This window comes from Rhipicephalus microplus, chromosome 10 (assembly GCF_043290135.1).
Source record: "Rhipicephalus microplus isolate Deutch F79 chromosome 10, USDA_Rmic, whole genome shotgun sequence".
NCBI lineage: Eukaryota > Metazoa > Arthropoda > Arachnida > Ixodida > Ixodidae > Rhipicephalus > Rhipicephalus microplus.
Window position 1 is genome coordinate 44,614,398 of NC_134709.1, and position 23,809 is coordinate 44,638,206.

The 23,809-nt window shown below is 44.7% G+C and overlaps 1 protein-coding gene across 2 annotated transcripts in view; it reads left to right on the forward strand.

Annotated features, from left to right (window-relative positions):
- LOC119181735 (homeobox protein onecut) overlaps nucleotides 1-23,809 on the forward strand; it is a 202,079-nt gene that overhangs the window by 42,189 nt on the left and 136,081 nt on the right. For both annotated transcript variants that reach the window (XM_075875579.1, XM_075875580.1), the window contains exon 2: nucleotides 9,379-9,456. In XM_075875579.1, the coding sequence (XP_075731694.1) occupies nucleotides 9,379-9,456 (78 nt within the window). The remainder of the gene's footprint in view (nucleotides 1-9,378; nucleotides 9,457-23,809) is intronic.

Consider the following 23,809-nt stretch of genomic DNA (forward strand, 5'->3'; position numbering starts at 1 on the left):
AGCCGCTGCGGCAGGCCTAGAGTGCCGGTGCTCGTTTCGTGATTCGGCCCCCTCTCACGCCACCATGCCCGACAAGCGGCGGTGACTGCACGGGTATACATTGCTGCGTGCTGCAATGGAGGGGCGAGGGCGTTTCGCGGAGAGCGCGCTTCCCGCCATCTTCGAGGAAGCTCGAATTGTGCCCAGAAACGCTGCTTCACGCCGCTTCACACTGAACGAGCACAGCAGCAGCGCGCGAATTTCGGCAACACGTGCGCGCGTCGTTGTTGCTTGCAAGGAGTGCGTTCGACTGGCTGACACTCTATGGCTTGGCGTAGAACGCTTGTTTAGCGAACGTTGTGATATATACCTCGACATTGAATGACATGGTAATGATTAAACACTTCATTATGGACAAACTAGATGAGAAGGAGAGTGACCCGTGGATAGATAGATAGATAGATAGATAGATAGATAGATAGATAGATAGATAGATAGATAGATAGATAGATAGATAGATATGATCTAAATGCATCAGGTTCACAAGGAAACGCTTAACATTAAAAAAAAACTACACACACAATAGACACAACAGCCCCTACATGGAATGACCACACGGTTTATGTGAAAAATCGCCATCACGCGATCACTTCACCATATGTCGTTACCAGGGCATCATACATCCTCAAGATATCAAAGTCGTGACGTCACCATGATGTCACCATGTCACTACACCATGATGCTCTCATGTCACTACATGGGATGACCACACGGGTTATGTAAAAGATCACCATTACGCGATGGCTTCACCATATGACGTTTACCAGGGCGTCATAGATCCGCAAGATATCGAAGTCGTGACGTCAACATGATGTCACTACACCATGATGTTACCATGTAACTGCATGGGATGACCACACGGGTTATGTAAAAGATCACCATTACGCGATGACTTCACCATATGACGTTTACCAGGGCGTCATAGATCCTCAAGATATGAAAGTCGTGACGTCAACATGATGTCACCATGTCACTACACCATGATGTTACCATGTAACTGCATGGGATGACCACACGGGTTATGTAAAAGATCACCATTACGCGATGGCTTCACCATATGACGTTTACCAGGGCGTCATAGATCCGCAAGATATCGAAGTCGTGACGTCAACATGATGTCACCATGTCACTACACCATGATGTTACCATGTAACTGCATGGGATGACCACACGGGTTATGTAAAAGATCACCATTACGCGATGACTTCACCATATGACGTTTACCAGGGCGTCATAGATCCTCAAGATATGAAAGTCGTGACGTCAACATGATGTCACCATGTCACTACACCATGATGTTACCATGGGATGACCACACGGTTTATGCAAAAGGTCACCATGACGCGATGGCCTCACCATATGACGTTACCAGGCCGAGATGTCGTGACGTCGCCATGACGTCACCAATGTCGTCATACAACATGACGTCACAGGATTAGAGATGCGAAGTGTGGAAAAAAGTGAAAACTCCGGAAAAAAACTGTTCTTTTTTTTTTGCCGCAGTTGGAAAAACAGGTCAAATAGCTGTAGGGTAAAACGTACAGAAATAAAGCTTAGGGAGCACCCAGCGTCGAAAGTGAAACCAAAACGTCGCACATGATACCAAAACACCAAATGACGGCTGACCACTCGCCACCGAGATCACACAAAGTCGGATCTAGCGTCAGCTTAGCTTTTGTCTATACCGCAGCTTCGTCGTTCGGCTGTTGTCATGTTGGGGGTAGTTGCTGATGTTTTGCGACCCGTTATTGTCTAGTTTTGAGTTTCCCCTGCTACACTTCAGCGACCTGTGGCAGTAGTCTGCTTATAAAGACTTGTGCAAGCATATTCTGCAATGCTTGGGCCGATTTCCGACGTGTGGATGCGCTTATCGGTTGGGGAGACCGTTGGCGGGAGACAGGGAGTCACTGTTTGTAAGTACTGCAACAGCAGCTACGCCTATCCCAATGCAGCATCTTAACATGATGAAGAAAGCTACAGGTGAAGCCAGTAGTACTGACCCTGAATAGAGTTTGAACTACATCTTTTCACGATCTTAATCAACGTTTCCACAGTCGAAGCCATGATGAAATAGGCATTTCTGGTTTCTTTCTTCTTACTGGCGCAACAATTCTAGGAAGCCACATCCATTCACAGAGACATATTGAGTTCACGGTGATGCTTCTGGCCTGCCATCGATTTGTTAAAATATCCGTATTCATTTGTGAAAGGAGGGAAAACAATTCATTTCTGTTAGTTACATAATATTAAAGTTATAGCTTTTGACACTTGGCAATAAACAATTACCAGTGCCAATAAATTATTGTCATATTCCAATGAAAATTTGGTCTTTTTCCATTTTTTGCTGAAATTTCAGAAAAAAAAGAACGTGAAAGAATACAGTCTTTTTTTCCGATTGATCAAAAATTTCGGAAATTTTGCATCCGTACAAATGATGGCATCGTCGCTCGGTCAAAAGCGGGCTGATCACGGAGACAACGCAAAACCTATTCAGCTGCGAAAAAGCTTGCAATGCCACCGATTTCGGAGGCAGTACAAAACAACGTTATGTGCAGAAATTTCTTGCAGAGGGGTGGAGGGGGACTAATACATCATTCGAGAATAAAGATAAGCTTATGACTGTTACCTTCGGGTGATTTTAAGCGATTGCGTAAGGGAACCTGTGAGTTATTTTAGGTCGTAACATTGTAACCAGTTCATTTGAATGAGCGCAACATGCAAAGCTCAAAGAAAGACTTGACAACTCGAGGCGCTCGAGTTTACAAGTCTTTCTTTGTGCTTTGCATGTTGCGATGTTTCAATATAAACGCAAACCGACAAGCCCAACTTTCCCTGTTGCTGCTATAGGGAGTATGAACTGACGTCACTGCAGCCGCCATTTTGCAGTGCAGAAAACACAGCGAAAAGCACACTTTCTCATCTTAATCCGAATATCTTGATAGCAGCTGGAAGCTGCGAATTGTACATCAAAATGGCACCTGATGACGTCCGCGACTTGAATGCTCCCTATTGTGCCCAGTTCCATGCGCACCTAGCGTTCTCCGAGTTGAAATGACACCTTAATATTTGCCGCAATTTAATTATCTTCAAAGACCTTCTCATTTACACTCTTGAAAATAATCTTACGTTCCTCGCTTCTCCCATCTTCGTCTTGAGAAATCTTGTTTGTCCGTTTTGCGCTCCCAATAGTAAAGGATAGTTACTCGAACACCACTTTACGCGTCTGCGTAAGAAAATGTACCTATTAGAGTGAGCTGGCAATAATAATCGTACTAGGTTAACAAGCCCCTGTAACTTTTCTCCTAGAAAAAAAAAATGTACACGAATTCCCGGCTTCGCATGAAGTGAGCGCGCAATGCTAGGTGCTAGCAACCATGCGCAGAACTCACTTGTAAAACTACCAGACAGCGAACACGGGCATGTATGAGGGGCGAGATTGATTGAGCAGGCAGGCGCACCCTGCCCACATTCGAAAGGGCCATTTAGCATTTGAAACGAGAGAGTTGACAGCACAAGTGTACCGGATGGCACCCGTGTCGAACAGTGCATCAAACAGAACGAACGTTAATCGCACGCATAAATAACGGCAACACATTCTGTTTCTTTTGCCCAACTCGAAACGATCAGTCATATTTTGCCATTGCAAAAAAGACTAGCCACGAGTGTCTCGCTGTTCTCTTTTCAGAACTATGAAACGCATCGTTTCGTTGGCAGCCATCCAGGAAGCGTTCACATCTGCGACGTGCTCTGAAGTCAAATAATGTTGCATCTTGCCCGCCTGCCGAGCGAAGTCACGCCCACTTGGAGGCACCTATGCTCGTTGTTCAGAGCGGTTGATTTCAAACGTTGTTGTTGTTTTTTTTTTTTGACACTGCAGTTCTTTTTCAAGGCTCGTTTCAGTGCTTCCGCGCTGAGCGTGTGTTAACGACAATGAACAAGCCCCGCCACGGTGGTCTAGTGGCTAAGGTACTCGGCAGCTGACCCGCAGGTCGCGGTATCAAATCCCGGTTGTGGCGGCTGCATTTACGATGAAGGTGGAAACGTTGTAGGCCCGTGCGCTCAGATTTGGATGCACGTTAAAGAACCCCAGGTGGTCTAAGTTTCCGGAGCCCTCCACTACGGCGTCTCTCATACTCATATGGTGGTTTTGGGACGTTAAACCCCACAAATCAATCAATTAACGACAATGAAGGAAACAAATCTGAGACCAGCATTTCGATGGCGCGTTCATTTAAGTGCATAGCACTTCAGGAGCCCGGGCTGTTGTATTCCGTCATCACTTGGCGTAATGCAGGCAAAACCTCGTAGCCATCTAGAGCCCATTGAGCACGGGATCGCCCCAATGAGAAGTCTTCCTCTTCTTGCTCTTACAGCAGCTTGATGATGATATAAAGTGTGGTCTAATACACTGTTAATTTAGTTGTTAAACGTCCAAACCACAAAGATTAACAGCCTAACACGACGTCACTCTTACTCACTTGTAGTCGGCGTTACGGATAAGTAGCGTAGCCAGAAAACAAAAATTAGGGGTGGGGGCGTAGTTCAACCATCCCTTATGTATGTTCGTGTGCGCGTTTGTACTTGTGTGTGTGTGTGTGTACGCATGCAAAATCCGGAATTTCAAGGGGGAGGGGTTGAACACGTTCCTCCACCTTAACGTTCTCCCTAGCTACATCAGTGTAGCGCAATATATTTTTTTTTACTTTGTCATCCCCAAACCAACTACTCCAGCGACAAGTTTTTATCGAGCCGCGTTGTCTTCATGCCTAAACGACGCGCGTGAAGAGGTAAAACGTGAAATAAAAAATATAGAATGCAGCGCTGTCACGGCAAGTTGCTATAATCATACGAGAAATAAAAAAAAAAGAGTTGAAGAAGTGGGGGGGGGGGGAATTTTGCTGCTCGCCTACTGGTTCAGGCCGTGTCGCAGTTGTTGTTTCCGTGTCATTAAAATCCGCTCATTCGAATTTAATTCTTCTCGTAGCCGCCGCGTCCTATGGAGCTGCGTGCGCGCCCGTAAGCCTTTACAGCGTGTGCGTGCGAACGCACTTGAACGCCGCCGAATCTCGTCTTTGTCGCGTGAGCGTGCGTGTATGTGTGTTGCATATACATTGTGCGCACGCCGTTTCCCGAGGCAACCGGTGGACAACGGAGTCGGGGCGGGGAGCGAGCCGGCCGGAGGACGGACGGGCGCCTGCGTGCCTTGCCGAGCCAAACTGCCCGATCCCGCTGTTCCGTGCGCGCTTCGTGTGACATGCGAGAAGGGAGAGAATATGGGAGAGAGAGAGGGCGTAGGTTTGTCTGCGTGCAACGCGTATGTTCCCTGTAGTCGGCGGTCCGTGACGCAATGACGAGAACACCGGGCGCACTCTGCAGTTTGTTTGTTTGTTTTTTTCTTTCTCAGAACTACGTGGTTCGGGCTCTGCTGAATCGGCCTGGCAGCGATACTTTTGCGTCACGCGGTATATGAAAAGTGCAGAGCGCAGTCATCGGCACTAGTGGTACACTGGTTAGCTTTCAGCAAATTTATAATAATAGTTGGGGTTTAATGTCCCAGAACCACCATACGATTACGAGAGACGCCGTGGTGGAGGGCTCCGAAAATTTCGACCAACCGGGATTCTTTTAACGTGCACCTAAATGTAAGTTCGCGGACCTCAAGAATTTTTGCCTCCATCGAAGACGCGGCCGCCACGTCTGGGATTCGATCCCGCAACCTACGGATCAGCAGCCGAGTGCCTTAGCCACCAGACCATCGTGGCGGGTATAGAGCTTTGAACCAACAAAGTACCATGAAATGCGGTGAATCGCGTGCCTCGTTGGGTAGTGTGGTGCAGTGCAAGGACGGTGTACTCTAAGGGGACACTGAAAAGCAAAATGCTTTTTTTTTTGTTTCGTAGTAAAGTGCAATTTCACAGTCCCGACAACACCACTCTTTGCCGCGAGATGGCGCTGGGTAAGCGACAAAACCGCCGAAAAGAAAATGCGTAGAGAGACGCAACATTGCAATTCCCACACCACACATAGTGACGTCATCGATTTTGACGGCACTACGTAGTTGCTAATTAGCAAAAATGAAGTATGTTCGTTTGATTGATTGATTCATTGATTGATTGATGTGTGCTGTTTAACGTCCCAAGACCACGATGTGATTATGAAAGACGCCGTAGTGAAGGGCTACGGAAATTTTGGCCACATGGGGTTCTTCATCGGGCACCCAAATCTGAGCATGGAGTAGGTTGTTGTCCTTCGGGAGCATAGACCTAAAATAGGAAGTTAAAAAAATTCATTGAATCAATTTCGCGAAGATAGAAGTAATACTTATTGAATTTCGTGGTGTCACGCATTGTTATTTCGGCGCGAAATTTTAAAATGAACCTTTAACTTTGGTTTTCTTCTCTAACATAGAACATATGATAGTGCAGTTAACGACATTATATTTGTATGAGTACAACTTATCGATATAAACCAAGCCATTGCTTCGCTTTAGTGTCCCTTCCTAAAAACAAGTACATGCCCAGCAAGATATAGCCTGAAGTGGCGCTAAGGCTGCAAACAAGTTCGTTCTCAATAAGATATAGCCGGTACTTTGAGGGGATAAGGAGCGTTAAAGTCGCATACAAGTACACACATAGCAGGAGGATGCATCAACGTCGAATACGCGATGTGGTCAGACGAATGAGCCCCAAGGGCTTAGTCTTCGCCGCAAATAAAGTTTTGACAAGAGCGCCACAGTTTGCCCGGACTGGCTACGTTTCTGTCTGGCTTTGGAACACGCGGTAAATATCTGCCAAGACTCCGTTTCATCCAATCGGAACGTACGTAGCTCAAGCCACTGAGAGATGACACGTTTGACAATATTGCGGAACGTTACTGCTGTCAGTAACGTTGTTGAAGCTATCTTGGATACTACAAGGATTGACTTAGTTGAAGGAAGGTCATAAACCAGTTGTTTCTTGACTATAATTCATACCCTAATGTGACGTCATTTTTGTAGCATATGTTGAAACAAATGAGCTCATTAGTAAACACATTTGGCGGGGTTGCCAAATTCTGTGTTCTGTTCTAACTTGCTCGTTTGCCAGAGAAGCCAAATGCTATATCGCAAAAATAATTTGACGCAAGTGTGTTCAACTGTGTTACTTACAAAATCAAATCAAACACTCTTAATGTGACATCGCAATGTATTGCCATTTCGCGTGTGAAGCGTTCTCCGTTGATCTGAAAAAAAAAAACGACGACGAAGTTGAGATAAACGATTGCGTATAAAACAAAGCCACTGTAAGTTGGTGACAAGTTCTGCCACCTGCCATCGCTCGACGTGATTGCGTCACAACGTTTGCTCCTACGCCGACAGAGGCATTTTGCCACATATGAAGCTAAAAAAAAAAGACCATGTAGACAATGGCTGGCATTCTAAGTACCGGCAGCAGCGAAGACCGTACAAATATAACGACGCGCCACATCAGCAGCGATCGTGTTGAAAGACGTATTCACGAAGGGGCGGGGGGGGGGGGGGGGTCAACATGCGAGTTTCGGCACAGAACAAGGGCGGTTATGACTGTGGCTGCGAAGAACCATTCTGAATCACCATTGCTGTCTGCGAGACTGAGGCGACCACCTTTCTTATTAACATCTCAACAACGTTTTCCTTGTCCTCCTTTTACTCCCGACATACAGGCAAAGCACGCAGTCGGGACACGTAAGGATAACGTCAAGCCGGAAACGCGAATCGGGCATCGGCTCTGATGTACGAAGACAGCGTGTAGCGGTCATACGACTGTGACGCCGCGGAATGCATCGACTCCTCGCTACAACAAGCGCGGCAGCCAGCTCGATTGCCTTCCTATCGCCTTCCGTTTAATAAGAGTTGTCATTGCCTCCTTCTTCCGACGTGCCGACGACGACATTTATTAATAATTGTGGCACGGGCTTGGAGTCGCTGCTATTCTTTTTTCCCCCTGTAGCACCCCTCCCTGTTTTTTTCTTTTTTCACACCCACAGTCTCATACTCTTCTACCTTTTCTCCCAATGCCGCGAGAGAAACCATCCCCGAACTTCGCTTCGCAAAACCAGTAGAAAGTGAAAAGAAAATTGCGAATCATCGAGTTTTCAATGAATCTCGCCTATGCGTAGATTCATTGTACATGATCCTGCTTTACATATTTTTGTGTCTGTTTTTTTTTGTGCACGCACACTGCCGTGCTCTGATGCCGCTTCACTGCTGCTTTCAAGTGCTTCCCAATGAGTGCCGTTTCGCCCTTTATTTTTTTTTTCGTTTTTTATGCCCAAAAAGGAGGGACACGTTGCATGCGAAACACCTGCAGCATACTCTCCTCTCTTGTGTGCGCCTTAGCTCGACTTTACTAAATATGCACCACAGTAAGATTATGATTGTCTAGTTTAAAAAAAAACAGAAACAAACGTAGTTAGTAAATATAAATTTGACTGAGATTTGAAAAAAAAAAGACATATATTCTGAAAGCTTGAGCACTATCATGATACACGTTGTACGTTCCTGAGCAGTTTGATTACTTGCTCAATAATTATTTTAGCCTAATTAAACAGACTTCAGACAGAACAAATTCATGTGATTATGGATGAATACGCATAAGTTTCGTTGGATTTATACCTGATGCAGGCAATGTTTCTGCTATAACAGCTTATACTGCAGATAATCAGCCAACATCAGCACTCACCACCACAGAGCTGACATTATATTCACTCAGCCAAGGTACGGCCACTCTAGCCGATGGCAAACCAACACTGGTCAATAATGATGGTCAGTTAAACATATTAATTCATTATTTCACAAACACTAGCGATATTAGCTATAATTATGCAACAAAAGTTCACATTAAACACCGACAACCACTGCTTGTAGACTGCTAGTGAGCGGTACACTACAGCTCGCCGTTCGTTGTTCTCAAATCTCAGGGGCATCCGCTAGAACTTGCCTCTCGTACATTAAGTTTAACTGCTCAGGAACCTATAATGTTATTACCTCAGTGCTGAATATTTTCGAAATTGTCCTCATATGAGTAATCTCGAGAACCTTAACCGAATCATAACTGATAGCTGTGTTGTATCGAGAGATGCAGTCTTCTTAGTATGGCGGTGCCTCTTACTGGGACCTCCATGACTATGAGCATGGCGCCCTGCCGAGTTGATCGCGGAGGTCATGCTCACTGGGTTCCGTCGAGCAGACTCCCACCGAGAGATGGCGCTACGGGTGTGTTTCGCGCACCTCCTGTCCCTGTCATTTCTGGGCATATGTTTCCAAACGCACCGCACTCACGGTTTATTTTCTCCCGTTTTTTTTTTCTTCTCCTCGTGCAGTGAAAATGAACGCTCAGAGCCCAAAGTTGGACGCCGCTTGCCCTGCCCGCACCAGCAGTTTGTACACAACCCACTCAAGTGAGTTTCTGGCCCCACGCCCCGTCACATCATTTGCACTTTGAGCATGCGCATTTTATATGCCTTTTTCCCCATATCCCTCAACCGTTGCATTGAATCTTTTTTTCGGTTTATTGTTTACTTTCTTGATCTAATACAATTATGTGCCCCAAGTCTGATTGTGTGCCGCGGTAAGAGTTTCGTGCAAACACCAGGTATAACGTTTGATGTATGGTGCTGACGTTGACGGAGACCCTCGAAACACACTTTGCGACTATTCCTTGCTGGTCGCGCCCATACAACGAATTCACATTTGGCTTGGAATGGATTGTTCTGTACCTCTTGCCGGCCATTTTGTTAAGGGCCAAATGCGAAAGAAAGGCAAGGGGCAAAAATGGCGCTGCGGTTGACATCAACCAAAACGTTAACATTTCTACGCAAAGGAATCCACGCGTCCCAGTTGTTCACGCAGCTTTTGGCAAGCGCAACAAAGTTACGTTTTCAATAGTTACGTTCCAAATTTTTGTGTTTGAAGAGGGTGAACATAAGCACCACATATTGATTTTCCCTCTCACGAGGACACTAGTGCTGTTTTTTGTTTTGTTGTAGCAATAAAGCGCAGTCGTCTAGCATTGAAGTGATTATTGACACGTTTGTTGGATACCTGGAGGTTACTGAAGTTATTCTAAAGTGTAAAAGAAATATAGCTTCATTATTTAATGAGTCTATGTGCACGGGTGTGTAGAAAAATCACAAGGTAACAGATATCTAATACAAGGAAAGACCCGCGAAGGAGGGAATCAACCTCAAGCATCAGGCAAGTAATGACTATTCAAAACATTTTGTGGTTTGGATACACAAACAGTTCTGTTGTCATGTTCTGGTTCATAACAAAGCTGCATCTAGCTTTCTGCCCAGGTTTCTTCGGAACATAAAAATAAACCACATGGGCACAAAATTCAGCATAGTAAGCTGCAACAAAGTTAAGAAGACATTCTTCTGACGCCGATACTCGCGTCTGATGCTCTCATTACATGATAACACTGTCTGAGGGAAACATAAGCTCGAAATTTGTAAGCGGTTGCCGAAAGAAGGGTGGCTCAGTGCCGTTATTACTACGCGTATATAGCAATGATACACCTATATATAATTCACGAATGAGCGATTTCAACCTTTGCTACGCAAAGTGTAGGACCTCACCTACATGAATACAGAAATGTATATTGGTCACTTGCAAATAAATATGCTGCTAAAATTTGTACGGTTGACACTTTTCCTAAAAAAAAAACAGAACCAACTCACATGACTGTAGCAAGTGTATCGTGTCGTACCGGGGTATTGACACGTACAGACCACGAAGTGATCCGTAACTGAGAAATCGGGCACCGCAGGGAGCAAGTACGGGCTGAAGTATGTAACAAAGCTAACCAACAGTGTAAGCACTTTCTATTCCAAGCCAAACGTGGTGTTGGATGACGGAGCATTGTGGATGAAAACAATTAGAGCCAACTGTCTTCCTATTTCTATCTCTTCGTGTGCATACAGATGCAGACTGTTGCACTGACGATTCCTCGCTTCGTCAATTTGTCGTCACTGTTTGCACTTATCAAGAGAAACGAATTTTCTCCATCTGATATCAAAATTCGTGACACAGCTGAGACCTCCTGATGTGCTACGCACATTTTAGTCGACAAGTATTAGGCAATAAATATTTTGTAAGATCGCGAGGTAATTATTTACTTCTGGCAGGGTGAAGAGTCCAGTTTCATCACCAGAGTACGATTGCTTACCTGCTGCAGTAAATTGTTTGCTTTATCCTGGCACCACAGTGCCAGGATAAAGCAAGCAATTTCGTTGTCGTTAATCAGAGTTTCAAGCTCACCTGAGCTAGCCGGCCGCATTCACAAAATTTAGTCTCGTGCAAGGTTCATCGCGGTGAAAAAAATTGCATTATGAGGGGACGAAATTTCAGCAAAATTTTCTGTTTTACGCGAAGTATTTTTAAGCATATTTTAATTCAGTCATATTTGAATGGAGTCTGACGTTAGGTTTTGAGAAAAAAAACATTGACAGTGATCTCCGGAAGGTCTTAAATCTATGTGCTGATTCATTCAGAAATATTGGATTTCTGGTGTTACGTTTTAACGCGTGGTGACTGCATGGGGGCCACTTAAAAAAAATGTTTCAGGCCAGTCATGCTTGTGAACCTCATGCACAAACCTATTATGAATAAGGGAAGGGGAGAGGGGGGCGAGGATATTTATCTGCTGGCTGGTCCACTAAGGAAAAGTGCGCGGGCCATAGGATTTAGACCACTGTTCTAGATCGATTACGCATTTTATTGTTTCCCATGTCCACGATATTTCTTCAGAACTCCCTAGATTTCGAAGCGATTTCTTCCAAGGCGGATGTCCTTGCTAGATGGATGTTAAACATGACATATCAATCAACGTCCTTGCTATAGAACCACGGTAGACCTGGGCCTTTTACTGCTAGAGAGTGCTTACTGGCTCTGAAAGGTGTAACAACAGTTTGTGCTAAGCGCAGTTCTCACGCTCAAGAATAGAGCGCCGAATAGCATATTCATAGTTCCGGCTACCGTCTAATGAAGCCAGTAGGAAAAAAAGACATTCAAGTACCAATCGCATACACGTTTTGCTGATTTCTGACTTTTAACACGCTAATGAAGACAATAAATAAAGATCCCAGAACAATAAGCTGTAATGGAAGCATGTGTCAAGTGTTACGAAAAAGATGTCAATATTAAGCGTTAAGAATTACACAGAAAACAGAGAAACATTGATACAACGAACAATGTAAATGAAATCTGTATTACAAAAAGAAATAGTGCTGAGAAAACTGACAGGGAATAATTTAGCCCCCCGAATTTAGCAAAACATATTCCATGTCTGGTGTTTGATCCTGTCTACAATGAGTTTTGTGCATTTCAAAATGAAAAAAAAAAGTTACATAGTGATTTTTAGAGCGCACCTTTTGGATGTGGGGAACAACAGACCGTGCAACTTGACATCGTGATTTGTGTAGCGTTACTAGCGTTTTTCGTAGTTCTTTTTTTTTGTTCGAGCTACTTTTTACAATAAAACTACAGGAGCCCAACGCTCAATTAACATGGAACGCAGACGAGCAATGATAAAGTCATGGTTGTTTTTAAGTTGATACAGGAGAATTATAAGAAAAGTTCAAAGAGTACAAGTAAGAAATAAAAGCAGTTTTATCTTGCATCTTCAGTATTGCAGCATCTTGTCGCCCTTACACTCTTGCCGTTACTATTTTCCAGCCGCTTTCAGTTGGGCAAAAGGCAAGGCTTCTCATATCTTGTGCCTTCTGAAGAAGCGGCAACGCTAACAGTAGAGTGGTGTACAATATGAATAAACACTCTAGTAATGCGTATACCACGTTTGTGTGATCGCAAAACAGCATAAAAACGGTTTTCAGGGATGCGCTGTAGAGTGACCGCAAGATTGGTATTGAAGCACTATGTGTGACCAACCAGCTTAAGTCATTGCTAAAGAGTGAATGTGACAGCCTTCATACAAAGTCATCAAGCGTTAAACCGAAACGAGCGATTTGAAACTAGTCATATTTGAGTTGAAACACGCGGCAGCTCAACGCTTGTAGAATGCATATTGCTGATTTTTATTTCGTACCCGTCACTGTTTCAATACGTAAGGGTCGAAGTTAATTGATATATATTACTTTTTTCAATGCGTCAGACATGAAATTTAATTCATTTGTATGTATCACTTTTTCATTAGGCCAGTGCCGATAGATAATAATTTCTTGAAGAGTTTTTTTCATGCCTAGTGCAATCAGTGTCTACTAAGCTACAGTGTTTAAGCGTCACTGTATTCGACAAGTGTCGCGCTTAACCATCACTACGTCCCTGGTGACTGCACGAAACTCTGCGGCCCCTCTGGTTGCTACTGCCGCTGCTGCCCATGCCCACCGACTCGGCAGTTGTGTGCAGAAGATGGAGACATGAAAGCTCGTGCTCGGATCACGCCTTCATAAGCTTGTCTACATGTATTCGACATGTATTTTTTTTCTTAGCGAAGATGCTTGTTACAGGTCGGTGTTCAACCATACAAAAAAGTGTTTTCCCCCCCTCGGAACTGCCACCGTTTTGCAAACTTCAGGAACGCGGATGAACGTGTGACCAATTTCGCGTCTATCATCAGCAGAGCTACTTCGGTTAGTTGATGATTGTAAGCATCGTCGCATTTTCGTATTTTCGAGCAGAACATGCGATGTTACTCAGAGTGACAATAGAAAATAATGAGCTTTTTCTTCGCGCGTCTCACTTTCTGCGTGAGTAATAGTTTCTGTAGCTGAGGTTGAGACAGGTTCCATGTGGTTGCAACCGTTATTGAGCTTCTCTACGGTCGCTTTATACTTGTAGTGTTAGCGAGGGCATTAACGTAGCAATGCTGTTCAGTACTTACGGACTAAAACGCGGCACCATTTTTTTTCTTGAACGACTGTTTCCAGATATCGCTCAAGATAACCGTGTCACCTGGCGGAAAATTTGGTCGCTAAAGGCCATGTTGGCGCTGATGTAAGTGCGCGAGTCAAACATGCTTCTTCTGAAGTTACGCTTCGCTTACAGAGTAGAACTTGCCATACTCGGCAACAACTCATCTTGACAGAGCAGAGGAGGACGCACCTAGCGACTGATTACGCTTTCACTCGCTTGCATCGTCGTTAACGCAATTAGAAAATCGCATAGGCGACACGAAAAATACGAATGAGAGGAGTATTTGGGTGGTTCAGTGTATGAAAAGTGTCACACTGCGAGTGTATTTTTCTTTGGGAAATAAACAGCGCGTTCGTGGCTCCAAACTCATCCACTACATCATGAACGCCCTTGTTTTCTTTAAAAAAACGAGCCTGATAAAAATGTGGCACTGTTCAAGAAATGAAAATACAAAAAAGGAACACATTTCCGCCGAGTGAACAATTACTGTATTTTGCCTAGTACTTGAAGCAACTGCTTGAGTCTGATAATAAATAAAGCAGCATTTCGTACAACAAAGCCAATAAGAAAATTTTAGTAAATATAAGTACTATATTATGATGCGGTAGCAGGTATGTACGCAGGTTCTGTAGCTTACCCACTGTTGTCAAGAAAAGTAGCCGCGAAGTATAAAGATCTTGGCATGCACGCGTTACTACCGAAATTTCGGCAGTCATGGGCGAGGTATAGCTTGTCCATGCAACAAAAGCGCACATCGTGAAAGAGCATCGCACGTGCCTGAAGGAACGTACGGGCTAGCGAAATAAATCAACAATGATTGTTTATGCACGTATTTGGACATAATACGCAGGCAAACAATTTAAATACCGCATTCCGCTAGCTCACTGTTTGGGTTGAGCTTCTCCTCAAGCATAGTCATCTAAAGGTGAAGACGGCTTTACGTAGAAGGTACCTGGTGCAGAATCGCAAGGCGTTTGCCGAGTCTGGAGGTGCATATTGCTCATCTAAGAAATACAAATTAGATGTAGCTGCAGAGGAGGTTGAAACTTTGTACGACGTTGAATGATGTATAAATAATTTACAGATTACAATGGTTGTAATGCATGTTTGTTACTACGCTTGTGATGAGTGCGTTGATAAAGAGGGTAGGTTAGTGGAAAGAGAGAGAGAGAGAGTTTGCACTGAAGACTCGTAGCATGGAGCTACTGTTTAAGTACATCATCTACTTTCGTCGCCTCAGAAGCCTCATTATAGTTTCTGCTTGCAGCTTTGTGCAATTTTACAGCGAGCTCTTAGGCGCACGTTCCTGCGTTGAGCGTTGTCACCGGTGTCGGTGTAACCGATGTAGTAATTGAAGACAAAATAGAGTGAAATAGACACTGTCTTGAAGCGTTTCCTACCATGAGAGCCAGGGAGTGTCTCCGTTAGCGTCGACAATGCCTCGGGCCAGCTCACGCTTCGTGTTACTCAAGCCTCTCGTGCCACAGCCACGAGAAATGGGGTTAACCTGCGAGGCTTGGGAGAGGACAGGCGTTTTGTAAAAGGGACCCTTTGTGTGCGTAACGCCCCGGTGGACTCTGAAAGTACCTTTATAGTCTGGCGCTGCGTTCGCGCTGGCCAGCGTCGGCGGAAGATGGCGACGCCAGGCTCACCACTTTACGTTCACGCGAAAACCGAGCAATCTGCACTACTTCTGTAGCGTCATCTTGCGTTGAAACGTGCGAATCGGCTCAATTTATCGCAAAATGAAAACCGCTACACAGCTGTGCTCAAAGATAGGCACTGTCGTAATCGTTGGTGATTATTTGAGTGAGTGTGTGTGTGTGTGTGTGTATGTGTGTGTGTGTGTGTGTGTGTGTGTGTGTGTGTGTGTGTGTGTGTGTGTGTGTGTGTGTGTGTGTGTGTGTGTGTGTGTGTGTGTGTGTGTCCAGTTATCTCAAAGACAGACCCTAAGTGTCTGATATGTGGGGTTTAACGTCCCAAAACCACTATATGATTATGAGAGACGCAGACCCTAAGTGTCGTCTTTAGTACTATTATTTCCTTTTCCCCCTTTTCTTCTCCTTTTTATTCTGTGATCTCTCTTCTGTCTTCTCTAACTCCTACATCCCCCCCCCCTCCCCGAAACAGGGTAGCCAGCTGGTTGGAGAACAGGCTCTGTGCTTCCTCTCCTGCTGTTCCTACTTTCCTTTTTTGGTTTGATTGTGGATAACTGTCCGGTCACATTAGCAGAAAAACAAGGGTGAAGACTCTCTCACTTCTTTCGAGCCTCCTTTTTTTTCCCGACCAGTTCATCATTGGCGCCTATCTTTCGAAGCAAGCCCTTATAAGCATTCCGCTTCGAGCACGCCTAGCCAGTCTTCTGCTTCCTTTCTGCGTGCTGCTTATCGCCGAAATCCCGAAGTCACGAGTCTCTTTTTCACACGAAGGTGGCTCGCGGGGCGATCTGTAGCGTTTCGCGTCCTCACTCACGCTGGAGGTGACGCAAAGGGGCTTAGTCACGTTTCGGTCGTTCTCCAACGGGGTATTATGCTAGCGCGATTGCTGAGCCGTAGTCGGTTCGTGCCGCCGGCGTTGTGAGTGGTAGCTAAGGAGTGGCACGTGACGTTAGCAGATAGGAGCTGGTCGGAGAGTCAACTTTAACACTTTGCTGCACCCGAAATCGCTCGTATAAAAGGTAATATTTTTTAGGCGAAGCTTAGAACGTTTACAAAGAAGTTAACAATTCACAGCTGTATGCAGCAGTCGCTAAGAGGGAGTGTCTGAGTAAAAAAAAACATGTTTAAAGCAAACGGAGACAATTTTCGGCGCTATGGGCCCCCATATTAGAAAGTGACGAGGCCTCCCCAAATTCGTCGACGCCAAAATGAATAATACAGTATTCAGCCGACTTTCATCCTCGACATAAGCTTTTTTGTAGTGGTCATCTTGCGTTGGCATTGGGGTGCACTGGCGCATTCATTAGGTTAACTTTGCGCTTCGTCGCACTGCCGAGGCTTATGCCTGAGGCCGCGTAGAAAGAACTTCGTGGTTGAGATTTGCTCCGCCAGGTGCCGCAGCTCGCACGCTTTGATTTACTTTTTTTATTTTCATTATTTATTGGTGCAGTTGAATTTCTATTAAGTAACGTTAATCTCTGACATGACACGTATAAAATATAACTGCTAGCTTAAACGAGTACCATCAATTAATTGTTTTCCATACTTTCCTGGAATATTTGGAAAATGAGGAAGCAAGGGCTCAACTGGAAATGCTAAGTAGAGAAACAGCAATATCACTCGATGTTCGTAATGCAAAAAAAGTGCGCTTCTTGAACAAAACGAGAATTATTTAAAACAATATATTTATTCTAACATAGTACGTGAAACCTGCATGCGGCTGTCCCTACATCGGTGAAGCGTGCTTCCAGAGAAACTTAAGTGATTTATAAGACTGTGTTATTGAGAACTAACTGTTAATGAGTGCTAATGAGAACTGCTAGTTATCATCAGTATTGCATTCAACAAAGAGAACAAGCCCTTAAAAATGCATTTCTTTCTTTCATCATTGGGCTGTGGTCACTCTTAGGAATGAATTGAAAGCTCGGCCCACAGCCATTGCCGTTCCGCCCACATAAAGTTTTCATACACTCCTTGTTCGTTCGCATTTGATCGTATCCGTGACGTCAAACATCTTTCGCCTGTCCCATGTATTACAAGCGTAATTGAAAAAAAAAAACGTGTTGGTGTCCTTGGTTTTCGGTCGAAAAGTTAAACTTCCTAGCGACATTGAAGCAATACTTCGGCATCAACACTCCTGAAAATGTGAAATTATTGGCGGTAATGAACATCGAATGAATAATAAACACAGTATTTGGCTTAAGAATCAATATATTGTTACGCACGCAGGAAAGGTTTAAAAGGGAACTTTTAATGATAGAGGTGGCACGAAAAAACCGTAATGATTGCAGAGCAGAGTGTCGAAGTTCCCCTCGAAAAAACCGTAATGATTGCAGAGCAGAGTGTCGAAGTTCCCCTCTTATTCTCCAGCTCCTCTCGGTTTCCACCTGCTGGTACACATTCGACAGAATATCAGAGACGCTTGATATCATTAACAATTCAACACATGTTTCCCTTTCGTTTCTCGAATGTCAATACAGAGTTCAGTTACATGAGCACGATACTGAAAATCTGTTTAGAACGGTGTTTAGAATAAATGCTGAACGCTTTAGAGCACAACACGCACTCTACTACGGGAGACACATAAGCGGTCCCGTAGATGGTGCAAACTAAAACAGGAAAGTTTATTGCATCGTAGTAAAAGCACGTCTACTGAGTACAGCTGTCTGGTGTAACAAAATTACTTCAGTGTCACGCACACACGAGAAGACATAGACACGATGCAATTTACAGCACTGCTATACACTCACAAACAAAGAGAAAATGAAACACAGAAGTAACAAAGCTCGAACAGAATCACATATCGTTTGCGTATAAGCAACATTTTTTTTTTGGCTTTGCCAGTTACTTTTAAAACAGCAATACAGAAAATTCAGCATTCCCATTCCTCGCCCCGAAAAATCGTATAAGCCACTTTTTGATGAAGGTTTTTTCACTCTGCGCTTCAATTTGTAGCACGGGGGGGGGGGGGGGGTGGAAAGGAGGAGTTACCATTTCAGAGTACTTGGTACTCTACTATGAGAGAGCATAAAGCCGTCCCGCGGACATCACACGTGATGAGGCCCTGTACGGACTACATCACAGTCGCATCGCATTGCCTGCTTTGTATTAAATAGGCGAACGTCGGTAATTGCCCTGTGAGACAGTTCGCGCTATCATACATAACCACGGTTGTGTCGCTGGCTTTTGATTGAAACTTGGAATGTCCTGGTAAATGTTATTGATTATACTGACAGCAGTTATCTGCCAAAGTGAACATTGTAGTGAAAAGCAACGAACTTTTATCTAATATTAAGCATATATTACTTATATTAGCCGAATAAAAGACGTTTTGATCAGCGGATTTTTTGGCGGACGCAACTGATGTGATTAGATACTCTGCGTTAGCTATAGTCGCTTAAAGCCTTATAATAAATGCAATGTTCGCCCACAGCGGTCATCTTCTCACCCAGACAGAACTTTTGTAGACGTTCCACTAACTGCAATCGCTTATTTACGTGACGTAAGGACCATTTACATATTTCAGGCATATGACCCGGTCTTACATGCACGCGTTCATTTTGATAACTTTAGGTAGAAAGTCTTTACTTGTGCAATTTTCATCAAAAATTTCGACTTCACTGCTCAGCCAAACATGAAATTTGATAAAAGAAACGAAGAATTTTTAGTTAATAATATGCGTAGCATTCTCATTTTCTGCAAAAAATGTGCTTATGGTTTGAACGAAAATACCAATCATTTATCTGTTGCACAGATGAATGAAAGGATGGCTTCAGTGCTGGGGGTGGAGTGCGTATTTGTTCTTTAATTTTAATGCCTAGTTCTTTAGACGCGATTTAAAATTGTGCTAATGACCCTAAGGGTCAAACAACGAAACGTTCCTTTCCTCAGTGAGGAAGCCTTCAATTTTGTGAGGCCGCCTTATGTCACTCTGAAAGCTTCCTCACTGAGGAGCCCTCCGTAAAGGCTTCCTTGGCGCTTCCTCAGCTTAAGGTTGCTTTGGGGCTACCTTCGTGCGCCCTTAGGTCCGCTCCTTGCCCTGAACGAGCGCTTCGCCTCACAGCTAGCCCACGTGATGCTTTCGTTTTCGAGGCAACCCTCCCACCCCACCTCTGCGGAGAGACACGAGCGGCGAGGTGCGTGCACGGTGCCAGGCACGACGGCGCGCAGTGTTGCTAGAATGCACCACGTTTTGCGCTCGACTACGGTGGCTTTTCACATTCAGTAACCGTAGTTGGAAGAAAGCGTACACGCGTCTCTATATTAACACTTCAATTTGGAAGTGATGTGGTGACCCAACTTTTTTTTGCAGAATAAACGCTTGTGAGCAAAGCTTATACTCAATAATCTCGAACGCAGGAGCGCGGCAACCATTCCTCCCACGAGGACGGGCTAAGGGAGCTTTCAGAGTACGCTTGCTTCCTCCGTCGGTACTTGGTTGTAAGGAAGCCTCACGTAAGGAGAGGACGCGGTCAAAGGAAAGGAACGTTTCGTTGTTTGGGCCTAACTCTCCATGCACGTCATCTTGCTGCCTCTGCACCAAGTGGTTGGCAAGTCTAGTTGAGTTGAAGATATGCAATAGTTTTAAAATAGAGAATAGAGGAGTCATAAGCTTTATTAAACCATCAAGGACGCCAAGAATGTGGGTCGTAATACAGACTATCTGGGGGCACTTACTTGTGTGGAAAATGCCACTTCGAGACATTTTATAGTGCGTAAAGTATAGAGATTATATAAGAGCTTTCAGAAGCTACGAAATCCAACCATCTAGCGGCACTTCAGTGGGTTTCCAGTCACTGCGGAATCGAGGGAAATAAAATGGCACATGAGTTGGCGAAAACCACTCATCATTACACACAAACCTGCCCCATTACTGTATCTCAATGTGATTTAAACGGGATTTAAACAACAACAAAACATGAATTACGCTTGTCTACCTGGTTCGAAGACATAACAAAGAATCGGTCCTTTATGTCGTTGATCCTAATTTTGAAGGCCAATAAGATCGTCAGTTCCCAAGGTGTATCGGCAGTCTCATACATCGCCTGAGACTCGAAACTGCTCACACAAAGCACTTCCTACCTCTGATTCGGCGTGCAACATCGCCAGCATTATCGTGCGGCCACCACGACGAATATATATATCATCTGTTGCTCGACAGTTCGAAACACGACACACACTGACGGTGACTCGACCAGGAACTCCATCGTATACGTTAGATAAAATACTAGGCTCATGGCCATCTAGAATAAATTTCAAAGCAATGAATGTGCTGCAACCTTTTTTCGAAAACACAAGGATTTGTGGGACTGTTTTGTGACCAAATACAGAGCGGACTAGCTTAAACGTCTTTGTTTTGCCTGAATGAGAACGTTTGGACTCACCTATGTAGGATTGTAAATATGTATACACGATATTTTGTTTGAAATTCTTTATCTGTAACAATCAGGTGGAAAGGTTGCCGTCGTGCCTTCGCCAAGTAATGGTGACAAAAACTTCTTATTTATTTTTCATTTCAATAAAAATAAAGAGAGAGAGAGATCTATATTTTAATCAAAAAGAGTGCTGTAATAGGGAAACTATTGAAGTTCCCAAATTGTGCGCATGGTAAATGACAAATGTGGCAATGACATTCCTAATAATCAACTCATACTTCTGGCATGCTCTCATCATCATCAGCCGGACTATTCTCACTGCGGGGCAAAGCCCTCTCTCATGTTCCACCACTGAACCTGTCCCGCGCTTTCTGCCGCCACGCTACACCTGCGAACTTCTTAAACCTCATCCACCCTCCTAATTTTCTGTGTCCGTCTTACGCGTTTACCTTCTCTTGGAATCCAGTAAGGCACCCTTAATCACCAGCGATTATCCTGCTTACGCACCACGTGCCGAGCGCATGTAAATTCCTTCTTCTTGATTTGAACTATGATGGCCTTAACACCCGCTTGTTTCCTGACCTACTCTGCTCTCTTCCTGTCTCCTAAGGTTACATCAACAGTTTTCCTTTTGCGTCACTCGCTGCGTCGTCCTCAATTTAAATGGAGCCCTTTTTGTAGGCCTCTAGGTTTCTGCTTCGTAGGTACTAGTAAGTAATAACGCATAATTATTCGATGGAACAATTGAGGAACTTACATCGAAGGCTGTAACCGTCAAACAATAAGAGAAGTCGCATTTCAGTAGCCGGAAATGTATAAATTTCTTAACGATAAACCCTGAAATCTAATCGGTGACTCCTGAGACATTATTGATTGTAGGAGGGAAAATGGAATGTTGGAAATTTCGAACATTCGCACGCCCTTTACTATACGGTGTAAAAAATCAAGTTCGCTTATCGAGTCTGCTTCCTCTTCCGTGGCTATCTGCGCGGGCGCGCGAGTTTTAACGTCTCACTAACCAGGCGAAAAAAGTAGAGAGAAAGGGATAGATAGATAGAGAGAGGGACGAGGTAGCTCTTGCTGCCTGTCCCTCCGCAGCTTCTCTCTCCCCTCGCACAACCCGCTATTCTGGGTGTCCCCTCGCATTGGCGGCGCTGTTCCGAGTGCTGCCCTTCTGACTTTCCCGGCCAAGGAGATGGCTGCCAGCGCCCTCCTTTGACATATTTTGAACCCGCGAGCGAGGGCGTCTTATGGAGCGTCGTGCTTGCTCGCACATTCGGACACTCTCCGCCTGGTTGCTTTATACTATCGCGTCGTATTCTTCTCCCGATAAGGTATATCGGGCGTAATATTGACAATAGGGACGTTGTGGCAAACGAAAGCTTTCTCGGCAGCCGTACAACAAAATGGTAGAAGCTCGTGTACTGTACGATGTCAGCGCGCGTTAAAAGAACACCAGGTGGTCAAAATTACCGGAGCCCTCCACCACGGCGTCTCTGATATCCAGATATCACTATTGGCAGCCGTCAAAGTATAAAGAAAGAAAAAAAGCTGGAACACGGACGGACAATTGAATACGGAAGTTAACACTGTCTTACTACACTGAGATACGTTCAAAATGAGGTAAAATATACTGAAGAGAGAAGACGACCCCTTTCCTTAACAATAGGTGTAACGGGGACATGACAGAGAAATAATGAGAAATAACCAACATTGGCACAGTGGTTAAGTGGGATTAGTTTCGGTTTAGCAAATGATCCGCAAGGGGAGTGGTTGTGGAGATTAAGAAGAGAAGGGGACGTGTCATAGGAGAGTGACAGAGGTGAAAAATGGAACGAAGCGACCGCGCGTATGAAATAGCGGCAGCACGCAGTTTGTAGTGATTAGTTGCACAGTGGTCTCACAAACTGCTGTGCTCGGGACGCGCGGTTTGACTTGACGTTTAAAACACGAGAGTGTATTGCACACGCAGGATTCTCAAACGCGAACTGAGCCAGCGCCGAGCACGCGAGCCCTGCGATTCGCGAGAAGGCAGGTGTGTTTCAGCTCAGCCACGTTCCCTGGAAGAAAGGGAGAGGGAGTGAGAGGAAGGCGGATTTTCCCCCGGCTACGATCCCGTTACTTCTTTCTTTATGCTCCTTATGCGTGGTGGCGCCGCTGGTACTCGGAAAAAGCGCGGGAAGCGACGCCGGCAGCAGATAGGGACGACTTCTTCCCCGAGACGCGGCGCTGGCGGCACCTCGCGGTGATCGCGCGAAACGCGTCGACGTATTTCGGTGTCCCCTGTTTTTCCTCGACGTTGAAAGGGCGCGCAGACGTGGCTCGTCGACACCGTGCATTAAAGTATGTTCTGTTCTGTTCTAACAGTTTTGCTGTGGAGAAGTTGAGGTCCATATTGCCTCAAAAAAGAATAATACCGAACGGTACCCAAAAATGAACAATAAAAAAACATAATAGCACACCGAAAACAGTTGAAATATCATGCCAATTCACACTTTGCTTGCACAAGTTCACACTGTCATAAACTGCTTACACGCACACCTTCATTTTCTACTGTCAGTACATACACTAACAGATTTCATATATGTCAATCCCTGGCGTTTATCCGGTCCGGTCTCCACTGAAAAGTATGTCAGGAAGATGTTCGCCTATTTCTGAAGATGGATCTCAGGCAACGATGCGAGTAATTTCTTTAATGTGAGGGGCCGTTGGTCCAAACTTGCAAATTTGTTCCTTAATTTTTCTCTTTCGTTCGCGTATTTGGCGCACTCCAAAAGAATATGGCGAACATTTTCTTCTGTATGACCACAATGACATTCCGGGGAGTTGGCTCGATGCATTTTGTG